Source organism: Haliotis asinina, chromosome 1 (assembly GCF_037392515.1).
Source record: "Haliotis asinina isolate JCU_RB_2024 chromosome 1, JCU_Hal_asi_v2, whole genome shotgun sequence".
In the NCBI taxonomy this organism is placed as follows: Eukaryota; Metazoa; Mollusca; class Gastropoda; order Lepetellida; family Haliotidae; genus Haliotis; species Haliotis asinina.
Genome location: NC_090280.1, coordinates 80,645,330 through 80,666,347, shown reverse-complemented (window position 1 = coordinate 80,666,347; position 21,018 = coordinate 80,645,330). Strand labels below are relative to the sequence as shown.

The window sequence follows — 21,018 nt, the reverse complement described above, 5'->3', positions numbered from 1 at the left end:
ACGTCGTGTATAGTGTGGTACAATATACACGACTGGATAATTTCCTTCCCCGCTTTGCAAGACGCGCTGTGATTGGTAGATTGCTTGTACACCGGTTACAAGCCCTTGTGCCGCCAGAGGACAAGCGCTACATTGAACTGGGCCCTGTCTCGTATTCTATTATCGCAATATTATATTTTTGGTTCTCGAATGTCTTTTTAAAGAAATATTGTCCAATAGTAGGGGCTACGGTACCGATCTCCACAATGTATTCAGGCATTCCGTAGATATTTTTACGGGAACGCCAAGTTCACTCAGCCTCAAAAACGAGAGAGAGAGAGAGAGAGAGAGAGAGAGAGAGAGAGAGAGAGAGAGAGAGACGCATATTACCTGCATACATTTCTCAGAATAAAGCAGAGCATGCCTCCGCCTTATCAGCACTCACTATTAAGTTTTGAAAGTGCTACTGTTTATACTTGTACTTTAATGCAATTTCACCAAACCGTAAGCAGATATAACCGCCAATATTCATTCAAATCCATGATATGTTTACCTTTGAAAATCTCCTCACAAGATGAAGGGGTCAACTCCTGTATCAGACTTACATATACATCCAGTGCTGAAAGTGTCAAGAATGTACGCGATCAGTTACAATGATAACGGCCATAAGTAGTACATGCTAGAGATACAAATATTTTGTTTGTAAATTCTGTGGAAACGCTGTGCTTAATATGTCACGAATGGTCATGATGAACATAGTACCATATATATTATTTACTATTTATTACTTACTTTCATCTTATATCTCTTTTGGACTTGTAATAAATATACTTAATAAACATAACCATTTGTCTAATTGATTCTTCTGGACTGATCCATTGGTATCAGCTTGGGCATTAGATAGGCACTGAACCAGACATGTTGATGTTTTAAGGCTATATAAAAAAAGTGAAATATTATTTGTGAGCATAATAAGTTTTTATTGTCATTTTAAAAATAATAAGTTTGACTTTGCCTCATCCCCTTCATACATTTGTCCACTATAAGAATCAGTGTCTGTAAGAACGAGTTTGACTGAATCTACAACTCATTAACATGTGCTAAACTTTCCAAGCGGTATTTCTGAGAGAGAAAAAATAAAAATGTTTCCCTCTCTCGTCACTTTTTTACTATCAAAAATTAAAAAACAAGGTCCAACCGCCCTCGTCACGTTTGAAAAACATGTGCCCGAGAAACGTTTAATTAATTTTATGCAGCCTAAGCTGGTGTAATACAAAGGTATCCGCTGCAGTAGGTATCTTGTACAACACCAGAGTATTGATTATAGAAGGTAAGTAGTACGTATAAGCTATCCATAATCTGTCACACAGACCCAAAAATACATAAATATGTCCAAGAAAACCCATGCAAGTGTAGAATATGTGGCAAGTCTATATTTTCACAGTTTCATAATGTGTATTGTGTCTGGGGGGTTTGGGGCGGGCGCATTGCATCGTTTCTTTAAACATATTTTATTCATGAAAATATACAAGTCATGAATGGACGAACGTCGCTCCCATGTTAAAATATAGAGATACAAGCAAGTATAGAATGAGCTGACACAATAATGCTACAATTGCTATATATCAGCATATATCAGCTGGGACGCATACAGTACTTTGTCCAATTTTACTGCGCATTCCTGTACACGTAACTAAGTGTTTGCACGTATTTCATCTGCCACCGGATTCTTGTATTCTTTTAAGCGTACAGGGTCGTGTACTGTACACTAGGGGTTGTGACAACACTTAAAGCGTCAGTATAGTTGGGCTCGATACCGACACCTCAAACTTGCTAGATAACGAGCCTGGTGCCTCATCCAGCTCGCCCACCATGCACGCACACGCTGTTACCGTAAATGTGTTCGTGCTGAATCCCTTTAAATAGAAGAATGAATTTTGTTATAATTACATGTATTAATTGCATGTGGAGAAATAGTAATGTATAGCATTATGTATAGGAGAATGTCCAAAACCTCGCTATTATTTTCGCACGTGAAGCTTGTTCGACGCCGTTAGGCCGAGACAGGTTTCACGTGCGAAAATAGTAGCGAGGTTGAGGACTTTCTCCTACTTAAAACAAAGTTCGATCAAGCGTATAACTCAAACCAATGTTCTTGTGATATTCACGAACCAAACTAATGGGGGACTGTTCTAGCTGTACATGGCCATGACCAAACGTGTCGTTAAAACACGCAAATAAACGTGATCAACTATGGGAGGGCGGGGGTTATATATTCACGTTCATCAGTGAACATCGTGGGACTCGGTAGGCCTATGCGGTATGAGTGATTCCGACATCGACGTATTTGGTACACAACACCGTTTCACAGACACTTTTGAGGTTGATGTTAGTTCAGACTCACTCACTAACGCATAATTAAAATGAGATGTTTAAACCTATGCAAGGGACAGTATCATTAATCACTTTAACTATACTATGTTTCACACTTTGGAAACGTGTATTTATAGTAATTACATTTGAAAATTAATCCTATTTTTAGACCTAAAGACGGAAAGTGCACCGCATTTTACTTGAGGCCCCTGAAATTTATTCGAGAAGATGCATGGTATGCTGATATTCCGGTTCGGTTGCACCCTTTGAGAGGCACTGTCGGACGACAGTGTAAAATGGCAAGATTTGGTGGATTTTATTCAAATCATTCACTGAGGGTGACTACAACAACACGTCTCTATGATTCTGGCCTAGACGAACAGCTGATAGTTGAGAGGACAGGACACAAGTCTCTGGCAATCCGAAGCTACAAGGTATGGCTAGCTGATACATTTGAATGTTGTTTGTATTGTTTGTTTTTCCGAAATATAAAGAATGGAAATCGTTCAGTGTGCGCATAAGAAATATCTCAAGGGAACTATTTCCATAACCTATAATTCATTCCTTTATTGCAGAGGACCTCAGCAGAGATGGAAGCCCGCGTAGATGGCGTCATTCAGAGGAAGTCCAGTAAACGTACATGCGCGGCTCTGTCGACAGTCAGAAGGCCTACTGAGACAGACACGGCACCGTCACCAACAGCTGCACCAGTTTTGACCACCACCAACAAGAGTGATGACGGCACTGCTTCGGAAAAGGAACGTGATTTGAAACTTGTTCTGAGGGACGGTGTTGTCTTGTCGCTGACATTCTGAGTTGAGAATAAACGTTATACCGGCCATGACATAATCTAATGTTATTTATTAAGACAGCTGAGAACATAAAACGCATTTACTGGTGTAAGGTCGTCCGGGAATTTGTTACAACATAATTTTGTGCAATTTTTGTTTTCTTTTTAAGTCTGCTCAACGTTTTTTTTTCAATCAGGTAAGTATCATCTGGCATATGTCGTCGTTTTACATGTAACTTTTTGCAGTTATGAAATTCACCTGAGATTATATAAAGGTGGTAAATAAATGCTCTGACAGTAATGAGTTTTGACTTTGATATAGGTACCACTTGCAGAATACCACCAGGTCCTTCTTTTGATCTGCACTAGTCACCACTGGATACTTATGGTTGCCAATATGAGGATATGATATAAGTATTCTGGATTCCATAAAGTCAACAGTGAGAGCTACACGATACTTTTCACACTGGCGGTAAGTACTAAAAATTTGACCTCTTCCGTTACATTCACCTAAAATGGCCTAACTTACAACGTGACATAAGTATATCTGTGAAGGTTCCTGCCTCCCTGTACACTGCCGTTCTATACACAATATGGTATGTACCTGTCACAATGACATAACGGCCATTATCTTCGTTGGGTAAAGCTGGTCAGGCTGAGGACGTCGGTACTTAACGTTTCCACAATGGATTGCGAGTGAAGTCGACATTTAATTGCAAGTGAAGCCTCAATTCGACAAGACGGACCCAACAGTACCCGATACTTACGACTACGCCAATGTCACTCGTCAATTATTCGTCAAGTCGTCAGGCAAGTTTTCTTAGGTTTATTACATTTAATAGGTGTCCACTTACTTAATATTCTTTCTATTTGCCAGACTTATCATCTAATCTAATCAATCAAAATTAATATAGTGCCGTGATTCCGCAGAGGCGTACCTCTTTACTCATATGTGTTGTACAGGCATATTAAAAAAAAGATACAGATACAGTTTTGCTGTTGGGCTTAATAGATGCCTCGGACATTTGCCATATCTGTACCAGGCTATGTTCTTGGGACCAGTCTGTAGAACACAACCAATATGTGGACAGGACACAAATCACATTACATTTAGGGGCATGTCATGTCCAGTTCCTTGTATTTTGCCCACAGCAATCATATGTGTTTTATACAAAAATATATATCATCGTAAATGTAGTGAATGTGAAACGCTACTATGTCTACATTATGCATACCTTTCAATATATATATATATATTGAACTCCCTGTAATATATATATATATTACAGGGAGTTCATGAAAAAAACGATATCCCGGGGATGCATGCTGGACAGAAAAAGAAGTGCCCTGTAGACTACAGGCGGATGGAAGTAGCTGTGGCGTATTTGTTCTCATGGTAAAGAGGTTCCTGAAAAAAAACAATAAATACAAAAACAAACAAGCAATAGAGAAAACGGCTGTAATAAAACACTCTTGACACATCCATTGAGAAATCTATCTATAATTCAGTACACATTTAATGAACAGAGTAATATCTTATGTGAAGTGGGCAAACTAAAATGAGTGGAATCTTGAAACACACCTTGATTATTTGTCAATATGCTTCAGAATGCTGTGACGGCACTCAGTGGCATGTCGTGTTGTGTATTCCGACAGTGTCACAGCGAGTACTTCAGGGGAATTGCAGCTGCTACATTTGTGGAGAAAATGAAGGACAATCGAGACACTCTTTGCGACCTACCATTTTGTAGTGATCCCCCAAAAAGGCAAAAGAAACATCAGTGGGTCCTCTGCGGTGGTTGTGACCGTTGGTGCCATTTCGTTTGTGCTGGAGCAACCGAAAGGCCGATACATGTGTCCACTTTGCTCTATAGTATGAACCCCGCCTTGTTTACATTCGTTACTGGTGAATGACTGGATGTTTTATATACAATCTGTGACTACAGAACATTTGTTTCTCAGAACATAGACATGCATGTAGCTCTATTATTATCTGGTGCTGGTGATAACCCTACTGTGTGTGGTGGTTTTCAAACGTAATTTTGTTATATCGCGACGCGTTTGCAGACCATGAAATATGCGAAGGTGTAAAAAACGATATACCTTTGCAATTGTTCAAATACAGCAGGGATATCACTGAAATCACACCGTAAACACGTCATGAATCTTATATGATTGGAACTCATTTCACTGTCATTTCACCTGTATGATATTCCAGCTATATGAGCGACATTCCACCAGTATGATATTCCACTTGTATGAGTGTCATTCCACCTGATGATATTCCACCTGCACGAGCATTCTACCAGTATGAGTGTCGCAGCTATATCAGTGTTGTTCCACCTGCATGAGCATCATTCCACTTATATGGGTCTTTACCTACCTGTGTCGGTGTTGTCACACCTGTATGAATGTTGTTCCACCTGTATGGGTGTTATTCCACCTCGATTGGTGTTGTCGTACCTGTGTCGGTGTTGTTCCAGGTGCACAGGCGTTGTCCCACCTGTATGAGTGTCATTCCGCATATATGTTTGTTGTCCCACCTGTACTGTATTCATGTCTTCTATTAGAATATTGTCATATTGTATAGGTGTATTTCGTGACATATTATGACTTATTTGGAATAAAATATGTCGGATACTTGTCATCCTGTGTTATAGAGTTTCTCTCTCAGTACACACATGCACCCGCTGCGTTGCAGAGTTTATCTCCTAAAAGACACAGGTACCCGCTGCCTTGAAGAGTTTATATCCTGAGACTCACAAGTACCCACTTCCTTGGGTGGTATATATCCTAACACGCAGATTCCCGCATCCTTGTAGACTTAACTCCTCATACAAACATGTACCTGTTGCGTTGTAGGTTTATCTCCTAATACACACAAGTACCCGCTGCGTAGTAGAATTTGTCTCCTAATACGCACTGATACCCGCTAGATGTACCCGTTCCCATGGTTACTTATTTCTCCTAAAACAAACAGGGGCATCTGCGGCTTTGTAGAGTTTATCGCCTGATACATTTAGAGATGTCAGCTGCCTAGTATGGTTTTATCTCTTAACACTCGCATTTACCCTGTGTTTGGTAGGGTTATGTCCCCAAACACACTCAAAGGAAATTGCTGCCTTGTAGATGTTTTTCTCCTAACACAGACATGGGGGAATGGTGCCTTTCTCCAAACACATTGTATAGAGAAACTGTTTTTGAAACTGTCACGTGCTTTTACAATATGTACATACATTAAATATATAAGCACTGGGGCTGTATGGCCTGTGAGACACTAAAATGACAGAATATAACAGCTTTACAATAAAATAAGAGAAAACAGTCAGATGGAAGTTATAACCACGTTGACGCACGCATGCACACAATAATGCTCTTCCTCAGTAATACACTCTCCATTGCATACACGCAATCAATCATTTACACAGATTAGCAATCGGATAATCACGCGCTCACATACACAATCACAAGCTTCTTGTGGTTTCAGGGTGCTTTATTCCTTATTACATATTCATTAATTAATTACTTAGTTCCCACCAGGCGTGTACTTTGTCATCTGACATATACAGGGGTAACCGCTGCTTTGTAGCGTTTCATCTCCAAACATATGTAACTGCTGACCAGCTGCCTTGCAGAGCTTATTGCATTCCTAAGGGAAAATACTACATTTAATACTTACGGAAAATATTTTTTTTGTTACAGATGTCGTATTGTTTGTTACAGATATGCTCAATATATGAGCATGTACAAATATGTTGAACATAACACTTGTACGATCATTGAATGAACTCAGTTTGTGTTCGATTTTATTTATAAATTAAAAAATTCGCAGCACAAAATATATCTGTATGCAAGATTCGTAATAATTAAATTCATTTCACAAAGTCTGATAAAAAGCCCCAAAAATATATATGCACAGCATTGGTACCATAACTTCAATGTTATGACAGAAATTTGAGTCTACACTGGTAGTGACGCAAAAAACTTCTTCATTATCAATTATTATGCTACCATATATTAAATTAGTTAATTGCAGTGTGAATGACAGCATTATATGAAAGGACCGTCGTGCATATAACAGACTTATATACACGACATTGTCTTGTCGTGTATATAAGAGCATTATATACACGATGTCGTGTATATAGCCACAGCCCTGAGTTGGACGTGTGCAAGTGCGTGGATGGTTCGTCGCCTGCGATTGGTTTCTTCAACGTAAAAGAACAGTGACGCCGATTTTTATTGGTGAATCTGGAATAACAATCTTTGAACGTTTACAAATACTGGAATTAATAGAACGAAAACCTGAATTCCGTTAATGGGAATTTATTACAAAAGGAATCATTTAGAAACTTTGTTTAGTTTTTCTATCTTGTTTATATTTACATAAATCATTTCATATAAATATGGGGAGAAACTATCGTTATATATTTCATGATTTTCTTTTATAGAAAGATCATCCTCCAACGTCTAGTCCTCATTTTTTGTTGTTGGTGAAAGCATATTTAGCTATGAGTAGTTACTCCCCTTTGACAGTTATAATATGCTTACAGCATTAGATGTATGATATTTAGGTCAAATCGTAAATAGAACAGCGTGGCGTTGCGTGAAGTTTATTTCCTGACTCCAGTGTCAGCATATTTTCGAAGTTTTGTTATTCCTTGGTCGCAACACACTTTACTATCATGTCTAGTTCGATGATTACAGACAGTTTTAAACACACTAAGAGAGTAGGGAGACAGATAAAGAGAGAAGAGGCGCCAACAGGTAAACAGTTTCTTGCGTTTATTATTTTCATTAAATTAGTTACCTGGTAACCATAAAGGACATGATCACAATAACACTTGTGACATGAAGACAGGTATATTAGCTCTTAGGCAACATCGTCGTAACGTCACTCAACTTAGTATGATATATTTTACAGGTTTTGTACTGAGGGATATGAAGATTTTGTTTTTGGAATTTGTTACTATGGTGATTTCTGAGGTAATTGCAGTTCTAGTGGTTTTCTAGCAAACATAAAATCAATGTAAGTCACTGTCCTTTCCCATCTTATAGTCTTGTCCATCAGCTTCTCATACTTTATGGTATTTTGTACATTAGAAGTGTAATTACAGTCTGTTTGGCTCAAAAAAGAACCGACAACTTGCAGCTTAAAGGGGCACTGATGCGGAGCATTATTTCCGTGGACTGGTGTAAACGTTTGTTATTGTTTTTCTCCCATGAGTACTCGGATGATATCCCAGAATTCGTGACTGGTTTGTGACCTCTGCTGCGCAGTCTGTATGCGCAATTGAGAGTTTAATTATAGACACATTTACTAAGGTGAAGTCATTTTTACTTCATTACAAATGTATTATGAAAACAAATTAAACACTTTGAAGGTTAATCATCTGCCAGTGGTAGAAACAGTAAAAGAACTGTTAGGACGGGAAAATAACGAAGCCAATGTACGTCTCTGTATTTTGTCTCATAACCCTAATTAGTTTATTGTCATATTTGTATGATTTTGAAAATTAATGAAAGAACGCACGGTCTGCTTATACTTACAGTAAATTTCTAACATGACAGCAACGTTTATACATTGTATAGATTGCCAATGTGGATCCTATTGCACACACATACGCGATCTAGTGTGTTTTCTGTCATAGAGATTCTGCTGAATGCTACAACAAATAAATTAAAACAAAATGCAAACAATGAATATAAAACTGACTAATTTAATAGCAACAATATCAGGCCACTATCTTGTTCAGGACTGTATCCATCAATATCCACATAAAAGAAATCATATTCCATTCATCTGCAGCTGGTAAATATTCCTGCTCTGTGTCGTGGGTCTTACAACAGTCTAATTTGCGAAAAAGTAACACATCGTTTCACATTTTTCACATTGGTGAAAACCTGATAAACCTCTCATTGGTGTCCCAAGGTAGTACACCTGGCAACTAATTATATGATGTCCACCATTCTAAGTAATTTAGTTAACCAATAATGAGCAATCAATCAATAAATGCAAGGGTGGTTAACTCTTTGAAGGGAGGATGTTGTTTTTGCACTCACATTTTACAACAGGGTGTAGTCAGTATAGATCTGTACATCTACACACACTGCCTTTTGACAAATCCGCTGTTGAAGATAAAAGTAATTAATCAATCAGTGTGTTATCGGTTGATCCTTTGATTGATGTTTGTTTTTGTAACTCAACTGATAACCCTCTTGCATCACTTACATACACATATATACATAACATACAATACATTTGCCAATACAGACCTTAATTTATAATGTTGAGTATTTACTCCAGACAAGAGAAATGCCAAATGGGAACCTTTGTTGAGTAACCTAAGTGGTGTTACTACTAATTATACAGAAATACAAGGTCCAAACATGTATTCAGGAAAAGGGAATTGATATTATCTTGCAGTGCAGAAAAAACTCAGATTGGCCATGGAAAACAGTCAAACTTGAGGATAACATTGATCAAGCATTTTTGTAAGAACTTGTCGGGTGGTAGGATACTTACTCTCAACTGTGTGTAAAAACGTTGCATGGTGTCTCCTCTGGCCTTTGTTTATACCATTTTAATATACTCACAAGACTGAACTTCCTCAAGTACAACAATGCAAAGATCATATAACAATATGTTTAATTGAAGATTGGCAATCGGAATGATACTGCCATGGATATTCATCAATATACACACAGTCCCTACAGCTCCCGTAACCAGTTTGTTTACAGTTTTTTTTTAGACCTACGTGGGGCCATGATCATGTGACTATTGTTGACATTCGCTACCTTGCTGACAGTGAAATGCATTTGACGTCCCTGTTTTAAGGAACATGATGTTTATTACATATAGATATCTCTATCAATATTATCAATATCAAGTTTTTTCTGAATATTATATATATGCAGGATTAGCATTTTGAGGATGTGAATCATATGCCCTATAAACCGATGAGTAATTTGGTCACCAATCACGTGACTTGAAATAGAATTCAGTGGTACGAGGAAGGGGAAAAAACAACCAAATATTTCTGTCATCTCGAAAACAGAAATTATACGAGTAAGCTTATGAATAGTGTCATTAATGATAAAGGAGGAGTAATATCAGATGGTACAGCTATTTTGTATGAGCAGAGAAAATTTTATGAAAATTTATACGCATTAGGTGGTACAAAAGCAAGTAAATATATTGAGATATTCAATGATATTATTACACCAAAACTAACAACTGTTGAGGCTGAAACTCTTGAGGGCGACATTACAATAGATGAAATAACACAAGCTGTTAAATCAATGAAAAATAATAAAAGCCCAGGAATAGATGGTTTCCCAATAGAATTCTTTAAATTTTTCTGGAAAGATCTCCATATTTGGGTTTGTAGATATATATCAGAAACATTCAGGCAAAATATGTTAAGTCCAACAATCAAAAGAGGCCTCATCACGTGCATTCCAAAAGCTAACATAAATAGACAGTTGTTAAAAAACTGGAGCCCAATTTCCTTACTAAATTCAGTGTATAAAATACTTAGTACATGTATAGCCAATAGAATTAAAAAAAACTTTGAATACAATAATTCATGAAACTCAGACATGGTTTATCCCTGGAAGATGTATTAGTGAGAACATTAGACTGTTATATGATATTATGTTTGAAGCAAAATTACAGGGTGAAAAGGGACTGTTGTTACTTATTGACTTTGAAAAAGCTTTTGACACTGTCTCTAAAGAATTTAAAATTCTAACAATAGGAAAATTTGGCTTTGGACCCAATATGGAAAAATGGATCAAAATATTAATCAATAATCCTATATCTTGTGTTATACAAAATGGTCATTTATCTCAGTTTTTTCACAATGAAAGGGGCTGTAGACAAGGCGACCTGGTCTCTCCCTACATATTCCTTTTAGTAGCAGAAATTTTAGGAATAATGATCCGTAACAACAGTGCAATAAAAAGAATTACATTGAATAATACTGAACATAAAATTGGACAATGTACAGATGATACTGAATTATTTCTTGATGGATGTGAAGAAAGCTTAAGCATAGCAATTGACACCCGAAATAATTTCTACAGAATGTCTGGTTTCAGAATAAATGTAGAGAAGACTAAAGCAATATGGATAGGCTCAATGGCAGGTAGTAACATGATGTTATATCAGGATTTTTAGCTTGATTGGCACAGTGGGGATTTTGATGTACTAGGAATAAAGCTTAATCCTAACTTGAATAACCTTTGGGTAATTAATACAAGAAAAAGGCTAGAAATTATTAATAGAACTCTAGGGAATTGGAGGAAAAGAAATTTGACATTAATAGGGAAAATAACGGTTGTTAAAACTTTAGCACTCTCATCATTGGTGCATATATTCACTTCACTCCCAAATCCTCCAAAGGAATTCATTGAAAAATTAAACAATATATTTTATAAATTCATCTGGAATGATAAGCGCGATAAGATAAAACGAACAACACTTATTAGAAAATATGAAGAATGGGGTTTCAGAATGGTTAATGTAGAGGTATTCATAAACTCATTAAAACTGTCAGTATTAAATAATTATCTCCAAAATAAAAACACTAGCCCTAGTACCTTTCCATTCAAGGATATATTTCTGCTTGGAGCCAACATTGAAAATTATGTGAAAATAATGAATCCCTATTGGAAAGATGTGTTGGCAGCATGGGGAATATTTTATAGAACATATAAAACTGATTTTACAGATATTAATCAAATTTTATCTGAACCCCTTTGGTTCAACCATCAATTCCAAAATAGTGATTTTATTATTAGACACTGGTATTTTAAGGGTATTCACTCTATAAGAGACTTGTGTAATGATCAAGGTATTTTGTCATTTAATGAACTTATTAAAGAAAACTTACAAAATCAAAGGCACAGTTCTTGATTACTACCACGTTCTTACAAATATACCAAGAAAATGGAAAGATACTATTAGAAATGATCTATTGATTGTTCATAATCACTATCTCAGCACATCACAGATATGTTTACTATCAGCACCAAAGAGGTAAAAATATCTCTATGATAAGCTTATAAGTACTGAAAATTTCCCTTCTACATGTGAAAAATGGCAAAAACTCTTTGAAACTGTAATCCCATGGGAACACATTTTTGAAGAGTATAGAAGATGCACAAAAGATACTAAATTACTGAAAGAATTACTGAAAATGAAATTAGTTGATGATGAACTTTGCTCTTTTTGTAACTTAGTGTCTGAAAATTTGATACATATTTATTGAGAATGAGAATGTGTGAAAACATTCTGGTTGAAACTGAAAGAATATATTGACAATAAAACAACAGAAAAATTTACCCTGACAAAATATACAGTCTTAATTGGTGGAAATTAAACTGACTTAATGAACCATATACTTCTTGCTGGTAAAAAATACATTCATGTATCAAGTATTAAAAACACCAAGTTATCACTGGACGCATTTCTAAAAATACTGGGTGAAATTTTCAAAACTGAAAAGTTTATTGCTACTAAGAATAATAAAATGTTACAATTTGACAGAAAATGGTCACCACTGCTGCCATATATCCAGTATGTATCATTTTTATCCATATGAACTTTTGTCTTATTGTGTACTTGTGCTGTTACATCATTTATTTGTATAACTGTCTACTGAGTTGAATGAATAAAAAAATTTTTTTTTTAATTATACCTGTTATAAATTCATTAACTGACCATCCAGCGAATGATGACAAATAACACGTGTGGGTTTACACCATCAAACGCGAGTTACAGCAAGGGAGATGTAATCTCTGTGTCGCATGCCAATTTACAGTTTGGTTTTGTAATTAGACCGTTGGCGAGAAACATTATTCGCTCCGCATCAGTGCCCCTTTAACTCGAAAACTAATAACCGTATAATACTCAATGAAATGCCAATCATAATCAAAACATCAGACAAATTCTTTGGCTGGAGGTATGTCCTAAAATGAAAAAGTTGTTTAACAAATTATCATTAAAATATTTATTGGTACTATTTGTTATATTTGCAATTCATTGGTCCACTTTTAAGCCAAATGCTCTGTAATACTTTAATATGTTCAGCAGCAAAGCAGCAGGTCATCATTAGTTGACATATTAACGCTGAATTGCTACCCACTGATGCAAACTCAGATAGTCTGTTTCAAGCTCTGTTTTGAACATATGACCATTTCCAGCCACGCAGTAGTTCACCATCTCAGTATTTTTTTATTGGATCGGACGGAAATGCAGAGAGCATGTATTTGCAAAACCCAACTTCTGTATACATTATTTATGGATAACAACATTTTTTATTGTATATGATGCGACATTTTGGTTCTTATACCATTATCACTCTTTCTTAACATCAGTATATGAATCCCTACTGAAACAAAATACAAATCACATAAAATACAATAAAAGAAGCTGTTATCCACAAAAATCTTACTTTCTTATTACTCATCATCATCATCATCATCATCATCATCATCATCATCATCATCATCCATCTGAAGTGTATATCATATGCCATGAATAAGTGATAAATGTGTTTTAATTATGTTTGATTTTTTGGTTGCATGTGACCTTTAAGTGTGTCACAGTGTCAAACAGTGAGGGTCGGACCTCATTGAGGCCTGAGACATCTGACATTTTTCTGCCTCAAACGCCCCCGTACTGTGTTGGAACTGATTAGTCTCTGGTGATTGCCAACGATTGTCCGTGCAGTTTCTGTAGTTTTGCAGAAGATGACAGACAATCTGTCAATTTTGCCTCAACGTTGTCACCGGTGGTCTTCCACTGTGAGAACCATTAGCTTGGACTCATTGCTTAAGGCAGTATGTTGTTAAAACATTACAGAAATATGATTTGCAACATGTCTTGCAGTCTGGCCAGCATTTGGTCTTCCTAAAGCTTGGTCCCTCTGTTCCCTTGAGACTCATTTCATGTCCTTACTGATGAACAGTAAATGATTCATGCATGTTTGGTGGCTCTTCTTACAGGGATGACACCTCAGGATGCACAAACATTGTCGTTTTCATGAAATACACACAAAAACCTTGTCCCATCATTACTTTAGTAACTGCTTTTTGACCAGCCAGACTACTCTCATCAAGATGACTTAACTATGACGATCTTTATACTGTTTGTTTCATGTTTCAGCAGGGTCAAGCAGAGGTAATAAGACACAGCAAGAGAAAGACCTTGAACTCCTTCGACAGTTTGATCTTACGTTGGAGTTTGGCCCTTGCAGTGGTAATCATATTTCGTTTTCTTCAGTATATCAAGGGAAGTAATGGGGGCACTCATTCAGACATGCCAGGGGGCCTTGTCAAAATTGATATGTACCATAAAACCTGAATACATTTGATTGATCATACTCTTTTCAATGTATTTGTAAGTGAACTGGTAAGTAGGACCTACTAGAATGTTAAAACTTGCTGTATGAAGACGTCAGTATCAGACACATGCACATGATTTCTATAATAGTGTGTCACATTATGTTTCCTTAACCTTCAGCCTGCTGAATTATTTCAGCGTAAGGCGCTGATAAGAGGGTGGGCGATTTCAAACAGTTGGTGTGTCACTAAATAAGGAACAACTGAAAAAATATTCGGCTCCAGAAAAAATCCAGATAATTTCAAACGCACAGAGATTAATTACAAGACAAACATAAATAATGTAAATTTTCCTGAATTTACCGGGATTACTCGATTGACAGCCAGATGCGCTTTATATTAGGAAATGAATAAATTGTCCTGCACTGCTGTCGAATGGGTTCAACAGTAACATTGAGAGGATTAATGATGCTCAGGCTACAGAAATTAGATAAACATTAATTTGTAAATGCTAAAAGAATAATGTTCCTTCACACAGTTCCCTGCAGCATGTTCTCAAAAACATGCAGATCATAAAACACTTGTATAACACTCTTACAAATTGTACAGAACCTCCTTGTATTATACATTGTGAAAATCGGCCAATGTATCAGCCTTTTTTGAATGTACCGAGGAATAAAGACAACAAAGAGTTGAGGTTTATTTTGTATAATTATGTAAGGAGAGAATATGTTGTCAATGTCTAAATGTAAGGAAGTAACAGAAGAACAATAGAGAAAGTATTAATACTGTTAGCTATGTAACAGTGTTGTCACTCGTATGTCTCCTACAACGTTAGAGGTCAACTCATTCTGTTGTCTGACAGGAATAACAAGGATGGAGAGATGGGCCCGAGCTGAAAAACATGGACTGAAACCTCCACAAGAAGTAAAGGATTTGCTCAAACAACATTCACATGATGAAGAATACACACAGTGGTGAGAGGAGTTGTCTCCCTTATCATGTACCATAGGGCATAAGTTCTAGAATGGGACATGTATGTGACTGGTTTGTATTGACAAAAAGATTTATTATTCCAGATGAGTGTTTTTGAATGCGTACTGAATAGAAACTCATCATTTGTTTCAAATGAAAATTGCATTTAATGTGATAGTGTAAAACTCCGCTCTGAGGCCTGTATGAACCATTGTGAAAGTTCAGTTAGCTGTGCAGATTTGTGTCCAGTTATCATCTCATGGTCATGGGTTTGAATCCCAGATGTTCAACAGAATATGTTTCTGGGTTTGTTAAAGGGGCACTGATGCGGAGCAATTTCCGTGGACTGGTGTAAACGTTTGTTATTGTTTTTCACCCGAGAGTACCCGGATGATATCCTAGAATTCGTGACTGGTTCGTGACCTCTGCTGCGCAGTCCGTATGCGCAACTGAGAGTTTAATTTAAAACTATTAGGACGGGAAAATAACGAAGCCAATTTACGTCTCTAAATTTTGTCTCATAACCCTAATTAGTTTATAGTTATATTTGTATGATTTTGAAATTTAGTGAAAGAACACACAGTCTGCTTTTACATAGTAAATTTCTAACATCACAGCAACATTTATACATTGTATAGATTGCCAATGTGGATCCTATTTTACACACATACGCGATCTAGTGTGTGTTTTCTGTGAAATAGATTCTGCTGAATGCTACAACAAATAAATTAAAACAAAATGCAAATAATGAATGTAAAACAGACTAATTTTATAGAACAATGCCAGGCTACTACCTTGTTCAGGAATGTATCCATCAATATCCACATAAAAGAACGATATTCCATTCATCTGCAGCTGGTAAATAATCCTGCTCTGTGTCGTGTGTCTTACAACAGTCTAATTTGCGAAAAAGTAACACATTGGTGAAAACCTGATAAACCTCTCATTGGTCACCCAAGATAGCACACCTGGCAACTAAATGTATGATGTCCGCCATTCTAAGTAATTTAGTTAACCAATAATGAGCAATCAATCAACGCAATGGTGGTTAATTCTTTGAAGGGAGGATGTTGTTTTTACACTCGCACTTTACGACAGGGTGTAGTCAGTATAGATCTGTACATCTACACACACTGCCCTTTGACAAATCCGCTGTTGAAGATAAAAGTAATTAATCAATCAGTGTGTTATCGGTTAGTCCTTTGATCGATGTTTGTTTTTGTAACTCAGCTGATTAACCCTCTTACATCACTTACATGCACATATTACATAACATACGATACATTTGCCACTACAGACCTTAATTTATAATGTTGAGTATTTACTCTAGACAGGAGAAGTGCCAAATGGGAACCTTTGATGAGTAACCAAAGTGGTGTTACTACTAATTATACCTGTTATAAAGTCATTAACTGACCATCCAGAGAATGATGAAAATAACATGTGTAGGTTTACACCCTCAAACGCGAGTTACGGCAAGGAAGATGTAATCTCTATGTCGTATGCAGCCTGAAAACACTTATGGGCCGAAACTGTTTTGAGGATACCAACGGAACTTCGTTACATAAGGAATACATACAGGCATTTGCTGTGTACCTGGGTAAATAGGTGTAATAGGTTTGGAATTTTTTTACGTAAGATAATTTTCAGATTTCTCTACCAAAGGCAAAGTCATCGTTTTTAGTTTACGAATTCATATAAATTAATTGTGTGTTTTTATTACCATGAATAATAAACCGGGGTAGGTACCACAGTTACTAAAATTTACGTATGATATTTACTATTACAGCTGAACCAACAAAAAAACCATCAAAACTATCTAAATGTAAAGCTTTTCAATCTTTCGGACAGAAACAAATGGCGTGCTACGTGCATGTAGACATCATATTTTCACATAACATGATTAAATATCGAGGTTAAAAACACAGAAATAGGATCAAATTGGATCAGTCACTATACTATCCAAGCTCCCGGAAAAAAAAACTACACTGCTGGGATATTTTGTTACTATCAGACAAGGAATACCATGGATATTTTTAAATAACGTCATGTGATGAGCATCCGGCCTCCGCACTTTTTAGGGTGAAGAAATTCTGCTAATGTGGACAGGAGCCCAGTCCCTTTGTCCGTCACGGTCGAGGGAGCAGGTGCTGACCAATTTGCAGCTTGGTTTCGTCATTAGACCGTTGGCGAGAAAACATTATTCGCTCTGCATCAGTGCCCCTTTAACACCACACCAATGCTAATGGGTTTCATACACGGGTAAAACATACGTATTGACAAGACTTAAAACAATGTTGTTTCATACAAAATCTGTCATCAAGGAGGTTTTATAATGTAGTCATTATGTGTCAGAAATGAAGTAGCAACGAGACATAAATTGCAAATATCATTCTGGTATGAGATACTAAGCTAAAATAATAACCTTTTGTATTTCAGTTTATGGAAAGATTACAGCATTTGAGCCAAACCCTCACCCAAAGACACAGTTTAATCATGAGTACAGCATTTTGACATCTACCATATTGTTCACTGGGTAAAAGACATGTCTTCAAACATAACGTCCTCAACCATTTTGTTCAAATGGTTGGATATTTTATCATAAAATGTATTGTTTGCATGTTTTATCATCTGTATTTATGCCACCGATGCAGTTACTGCAAACTTGAATGTCTTTGTATTCCAGCAGGATGATTTTGTCACAAATTTTGTCTTTTCAGTATGTTCTATTATCGTCATTGTCATAACTTCATAAAAGCTTGCATATTTGTATCAGCTGACACGTCAGAAAGCATGATTTTAGAAACCATAAAAAGCATATATTTTTCCTGATTGTCGTTATTGTATCAGAAACAGAATATTTTCATCTAGTGTCCCTTGACTCCACATGGTTTTCATATTGCTGAAATATTGACATCATCTCAACATATGTGTCTTGTATCAAAGCACAGAGACTGAACATATTGTCTTGTATCAAAGCACAGAGACTCTCCCATGTCTCATTAAGTGTGCTGTCAAGATAAGGGACTTCTGTACTAGTTCAACAATGTTCTATTGGTACAATTTGTGAAGCCCATTCCTGTTTTCCCCACCAAGATATTGCTGGAATATTGCTAAAAGTGGCACTCACTCACTCACTCACTCACTCACTCACTCACTCACTCACTCACTCACTCACCCACCCACCCACCCACCCACTCATCCACTCACTCACTCACTCGACAATGTTCTGCATTTTCATCATAGCTGATAAAGGATAGGGGTTTTATCCCACCCTGTATAAGATTATATTATTAAATGGCTGCAGCTGTAGGGGTAGTCTAGCGGTTAAAGCTTGTGCTTGTCATGCTGAAGACCCAGGTTTGATTCCCCACACGAGTACAATGCGTAAAGTCTATATCTGGCGTTCCCATCAATGATATTGCCAGAATAATGTTAAAAGCAGAGTAAAACCATATTCATTCACTCACTGATTAATGACATGTGGACTAGTTTGTCAGTGAGAGTACCTAGAAATATATTCATTGCTTGCATTGACAATTATCATCACAGGTAAGGTTTCTATGTACATTTAAATGCAAATTTCTAATTTCCAGCTAGCTATCCCTAACCCTTTTCTTTGTGCCAGGTGATGACAAACTGGATTTCTTTGTGTATGTCAATGTGAAAGCTGATTTAGCTATGTCAACACGGAAATAGACTTTTGATGGGAATATAGTTAAAGCTGTAAAGTGACTGCAGCCGTGTAATTGAAGGTCACATTATTTGTCAGATGGTTAGCTGTTCTGTTATTAATTTGTTTTATGAAGAGAAATCTTGTTTTGTACTTTTGAGTTTTAGTGCATTGTTTTATCTCAAATTGTTGTTTTATTTCTAAAGTTTTGTGCCATTATGTTATGTTAGTGTTATTCAATATTGTTAGTGTTTCAGTACATGTGTCTGCATAGATAATGAGATATACAGTGTATGTACAATGTAGAAAGTGTCTTGCAGTTTTGAAAGATTGTTGTATACTATTGTAAGTCAGTATAATATACTGATACCCATATATCACATCTCACTGTTCTATATCATTATAGCATGATGGAGCAATAAACATGAATATGTGATGCTTCTTCTTGTTTTCTGTTCATATTTCACATTATGTTGATAATGGCAACATGATCTCTGTTATCTCTGAAATGTCTAGTCCAGATTGATTATTTTTTTTCCAATCGAGTTTGGACCAGACAATCCAGTGATCAACAGCATAAGCATCATCTACACATCAACATTAGTAGACTAACACTTAGTCTCTGAAAGTCTATAATTTTGATAGTAACAAACTAGCCCATATAAATTGTCAAGGAACCCAAGGGAGACCAGAGATTCAGAACCCGAGGAAATCGAGACTTGCTTTATTTGGGGATTTAGCATTGCACAGGGGGTTTGGCATTAGGGAAAATAATTTGGTTCAGGGACTGTGAGACAGAGTACAATGTTAGATACCAGGTGTCATACACTATACAACACGGGGCAGGGGGGTAGGCTAGTGGTTCAAGCATTCGCTCGTCACGCCGAAGACCCTGGTTCGGTTCCCCACATGGGTACAATGTGTGAGGCCCATTTTCTGGTGTCCCCTGCCGTGATATCGCTGGAATATTGCTAAAAACAGCGTAAAACCAAATGCACCCACTCACTCACTATACAACACTATGACATGTCAACCAATGGTTGTTTTCACAGTTAACAATTAGTAAGTGTAGGTGCAGTGTTTTCAATGGACAAGCAAACAAAATATTTTATAAATAAGCAAACATTGATTCGGAAAATCTTTCATTCAAGATAAGGAACAGAAATCTGGAATATAGTATCATGTGATTTTGCTATAGAAAGTTCAGTCTGTTTAAAGAACCCATTACGAAATCTGTTATCAGAAGGTCATATGAAATCATGTAAAGAATGAGGAATTATTTGGTGTAGTGGGATTTGGGATTCTACAATAATATATCACATCCTTTTCAGGATTAACTATTTTCAATCAGATCATCTTACAGATCAAGTGAGACTGAATGTAGGTGCATTGTCTGTCGTCCAGTTATGCAAATGTTTCATCTTTTCTGAAGCTTTTAATGAGAAGAAAGTTGGGATGAAAAATCCCAGTTATAATGATTGTGGATTCATAATTTGGCTTTTAAAATAGCCACCATTATTTCTTCATATTGCAGTATTTCATAGTTTATTGCCCAGTTTCATAAAAATGCTGTAGATTTTTCAATTGTTTTCAGGTCAATGAGCATGACAGCATTTTGTTATTACAAATCTTGAAAGAGAATATGCTTTGTAGTGCCATGGTTCTTTTTAGTAATGTACTCTTGAGACATCAATTATATGCCTTAAACTCATTCTAAAGAAATACTTGTTCTTTATAATTGAGATATGAATGTATCTCCGTACTGCAAAGATTATATGATTAATCATACACTATCTGTGATCATATCCAAAATTGACAGTGTATTTTGCAGGAAGGTTTTTGATATAAGACACAATGTTACAGATGTCAACTTCTTCTT

General features: G+C 36.4%; 2 protein-coding genes across 3 annotated transcripts; both read left to right on the top strand.

Moving 5' to 3' along the window:
* Positions 1-2,527: 2,527 nt before the first annotated feature.
* LOC137275782 (uncharacterized) lies at positions 2,528-4,500 on the top strand. Its single transcript, XM_067808193.1, has 3 exons — positions 2,528-2,786; positions 2,928-3,614; positions 4,432-4,500. Exons 1-2 carry the CDS (start codon positions 2,649-2,651, stop codon positions 3,165-3,167), a joined length of 378 nt encoding a protein of 125 aa, XP_067664294.1. The 5' UTR covers positions 2,528-2,648; the 3' UTR covers positions 3,168-3,614; positions 4,432-4,500.
* A 3,207-nt stretch (positions 4,501-7,707) lies between these two features.
* LOC137275943 (DNA polymerase delta subunit 4-like) lies at positions 7,708-19,575 on the top strand. 2 transcript variants are annotated; one of them, XM_067808202.1, is made up of 4 exons: positions 7,708-7,909; positions 14,316-14,408; positions 15,357-15,468; positions 17,906-19,575. In XM_067808202.1, exons 1-4 carry the CDS (start codon positions 7,828-7,830, stop codon positions 17,928-17,930), a joined length of 312 nt encoding a protein of 103 aa, XP_067664303.1. In that variant the 5' UTR covers positions 7,708-7,827; the 3' UTR covers positions 17,931-19,575. The 2 variants fall into 2 exon arrangements, with proteins under 2 accessions (XP_067664303.1, XP_067664308.1); XM_067808207.1 differs by having other exon boundaries at positions 7,711-7,909; positions 14,319-14,408.
* The last annotated feature ends 1,443 nt before the right edge of the window (positions 19,576-21,018 follow it).

What these genes read in the sequence shown, in the direction of transcription:
- LOC137275782 (XM_067808193.1), top strand. Translation starts at nt 2,649, where the DNA reads ATGGCAAGATTTGGTGGATTTTATTCAAATCATTCACTGAGGGTGACT. An exon ending in TGGCAATCCGAAGCTACAAG is followed by an intron (nt 2,787 to 2,927) that starts GTATGGCTAGCT and finishes CCTTTATTGCAG; the next exon opens with AGGACCTCAGCAGAGATGGA.
- LOC137275943 (XM_067808202.1), top strand. Translation starts at nt 7,828, where the DNA reads ATGTCTAGTTCGATGATTACAGACAGTTTTAAACACACTAAGAGAGTA. An exon ending in GAGAGAAGAGGCGCCAACAG is followed by an intron (nt 7,910 to 14,315) that starts GTAAACAGTTTC and finishes TTCATGTTTCAG; the next exon opens with CAGGGTCAAGCAGAGGTAAT. An exon ending in GGAGTTTGGCCCTTGCAGTG is followed by an intron (nt 14,409 to 15,356) that starts GTAATCATATTT and finishes GTTGTCTGACAG; the next exon opens with GAATAACAAGGATGGAGAGA.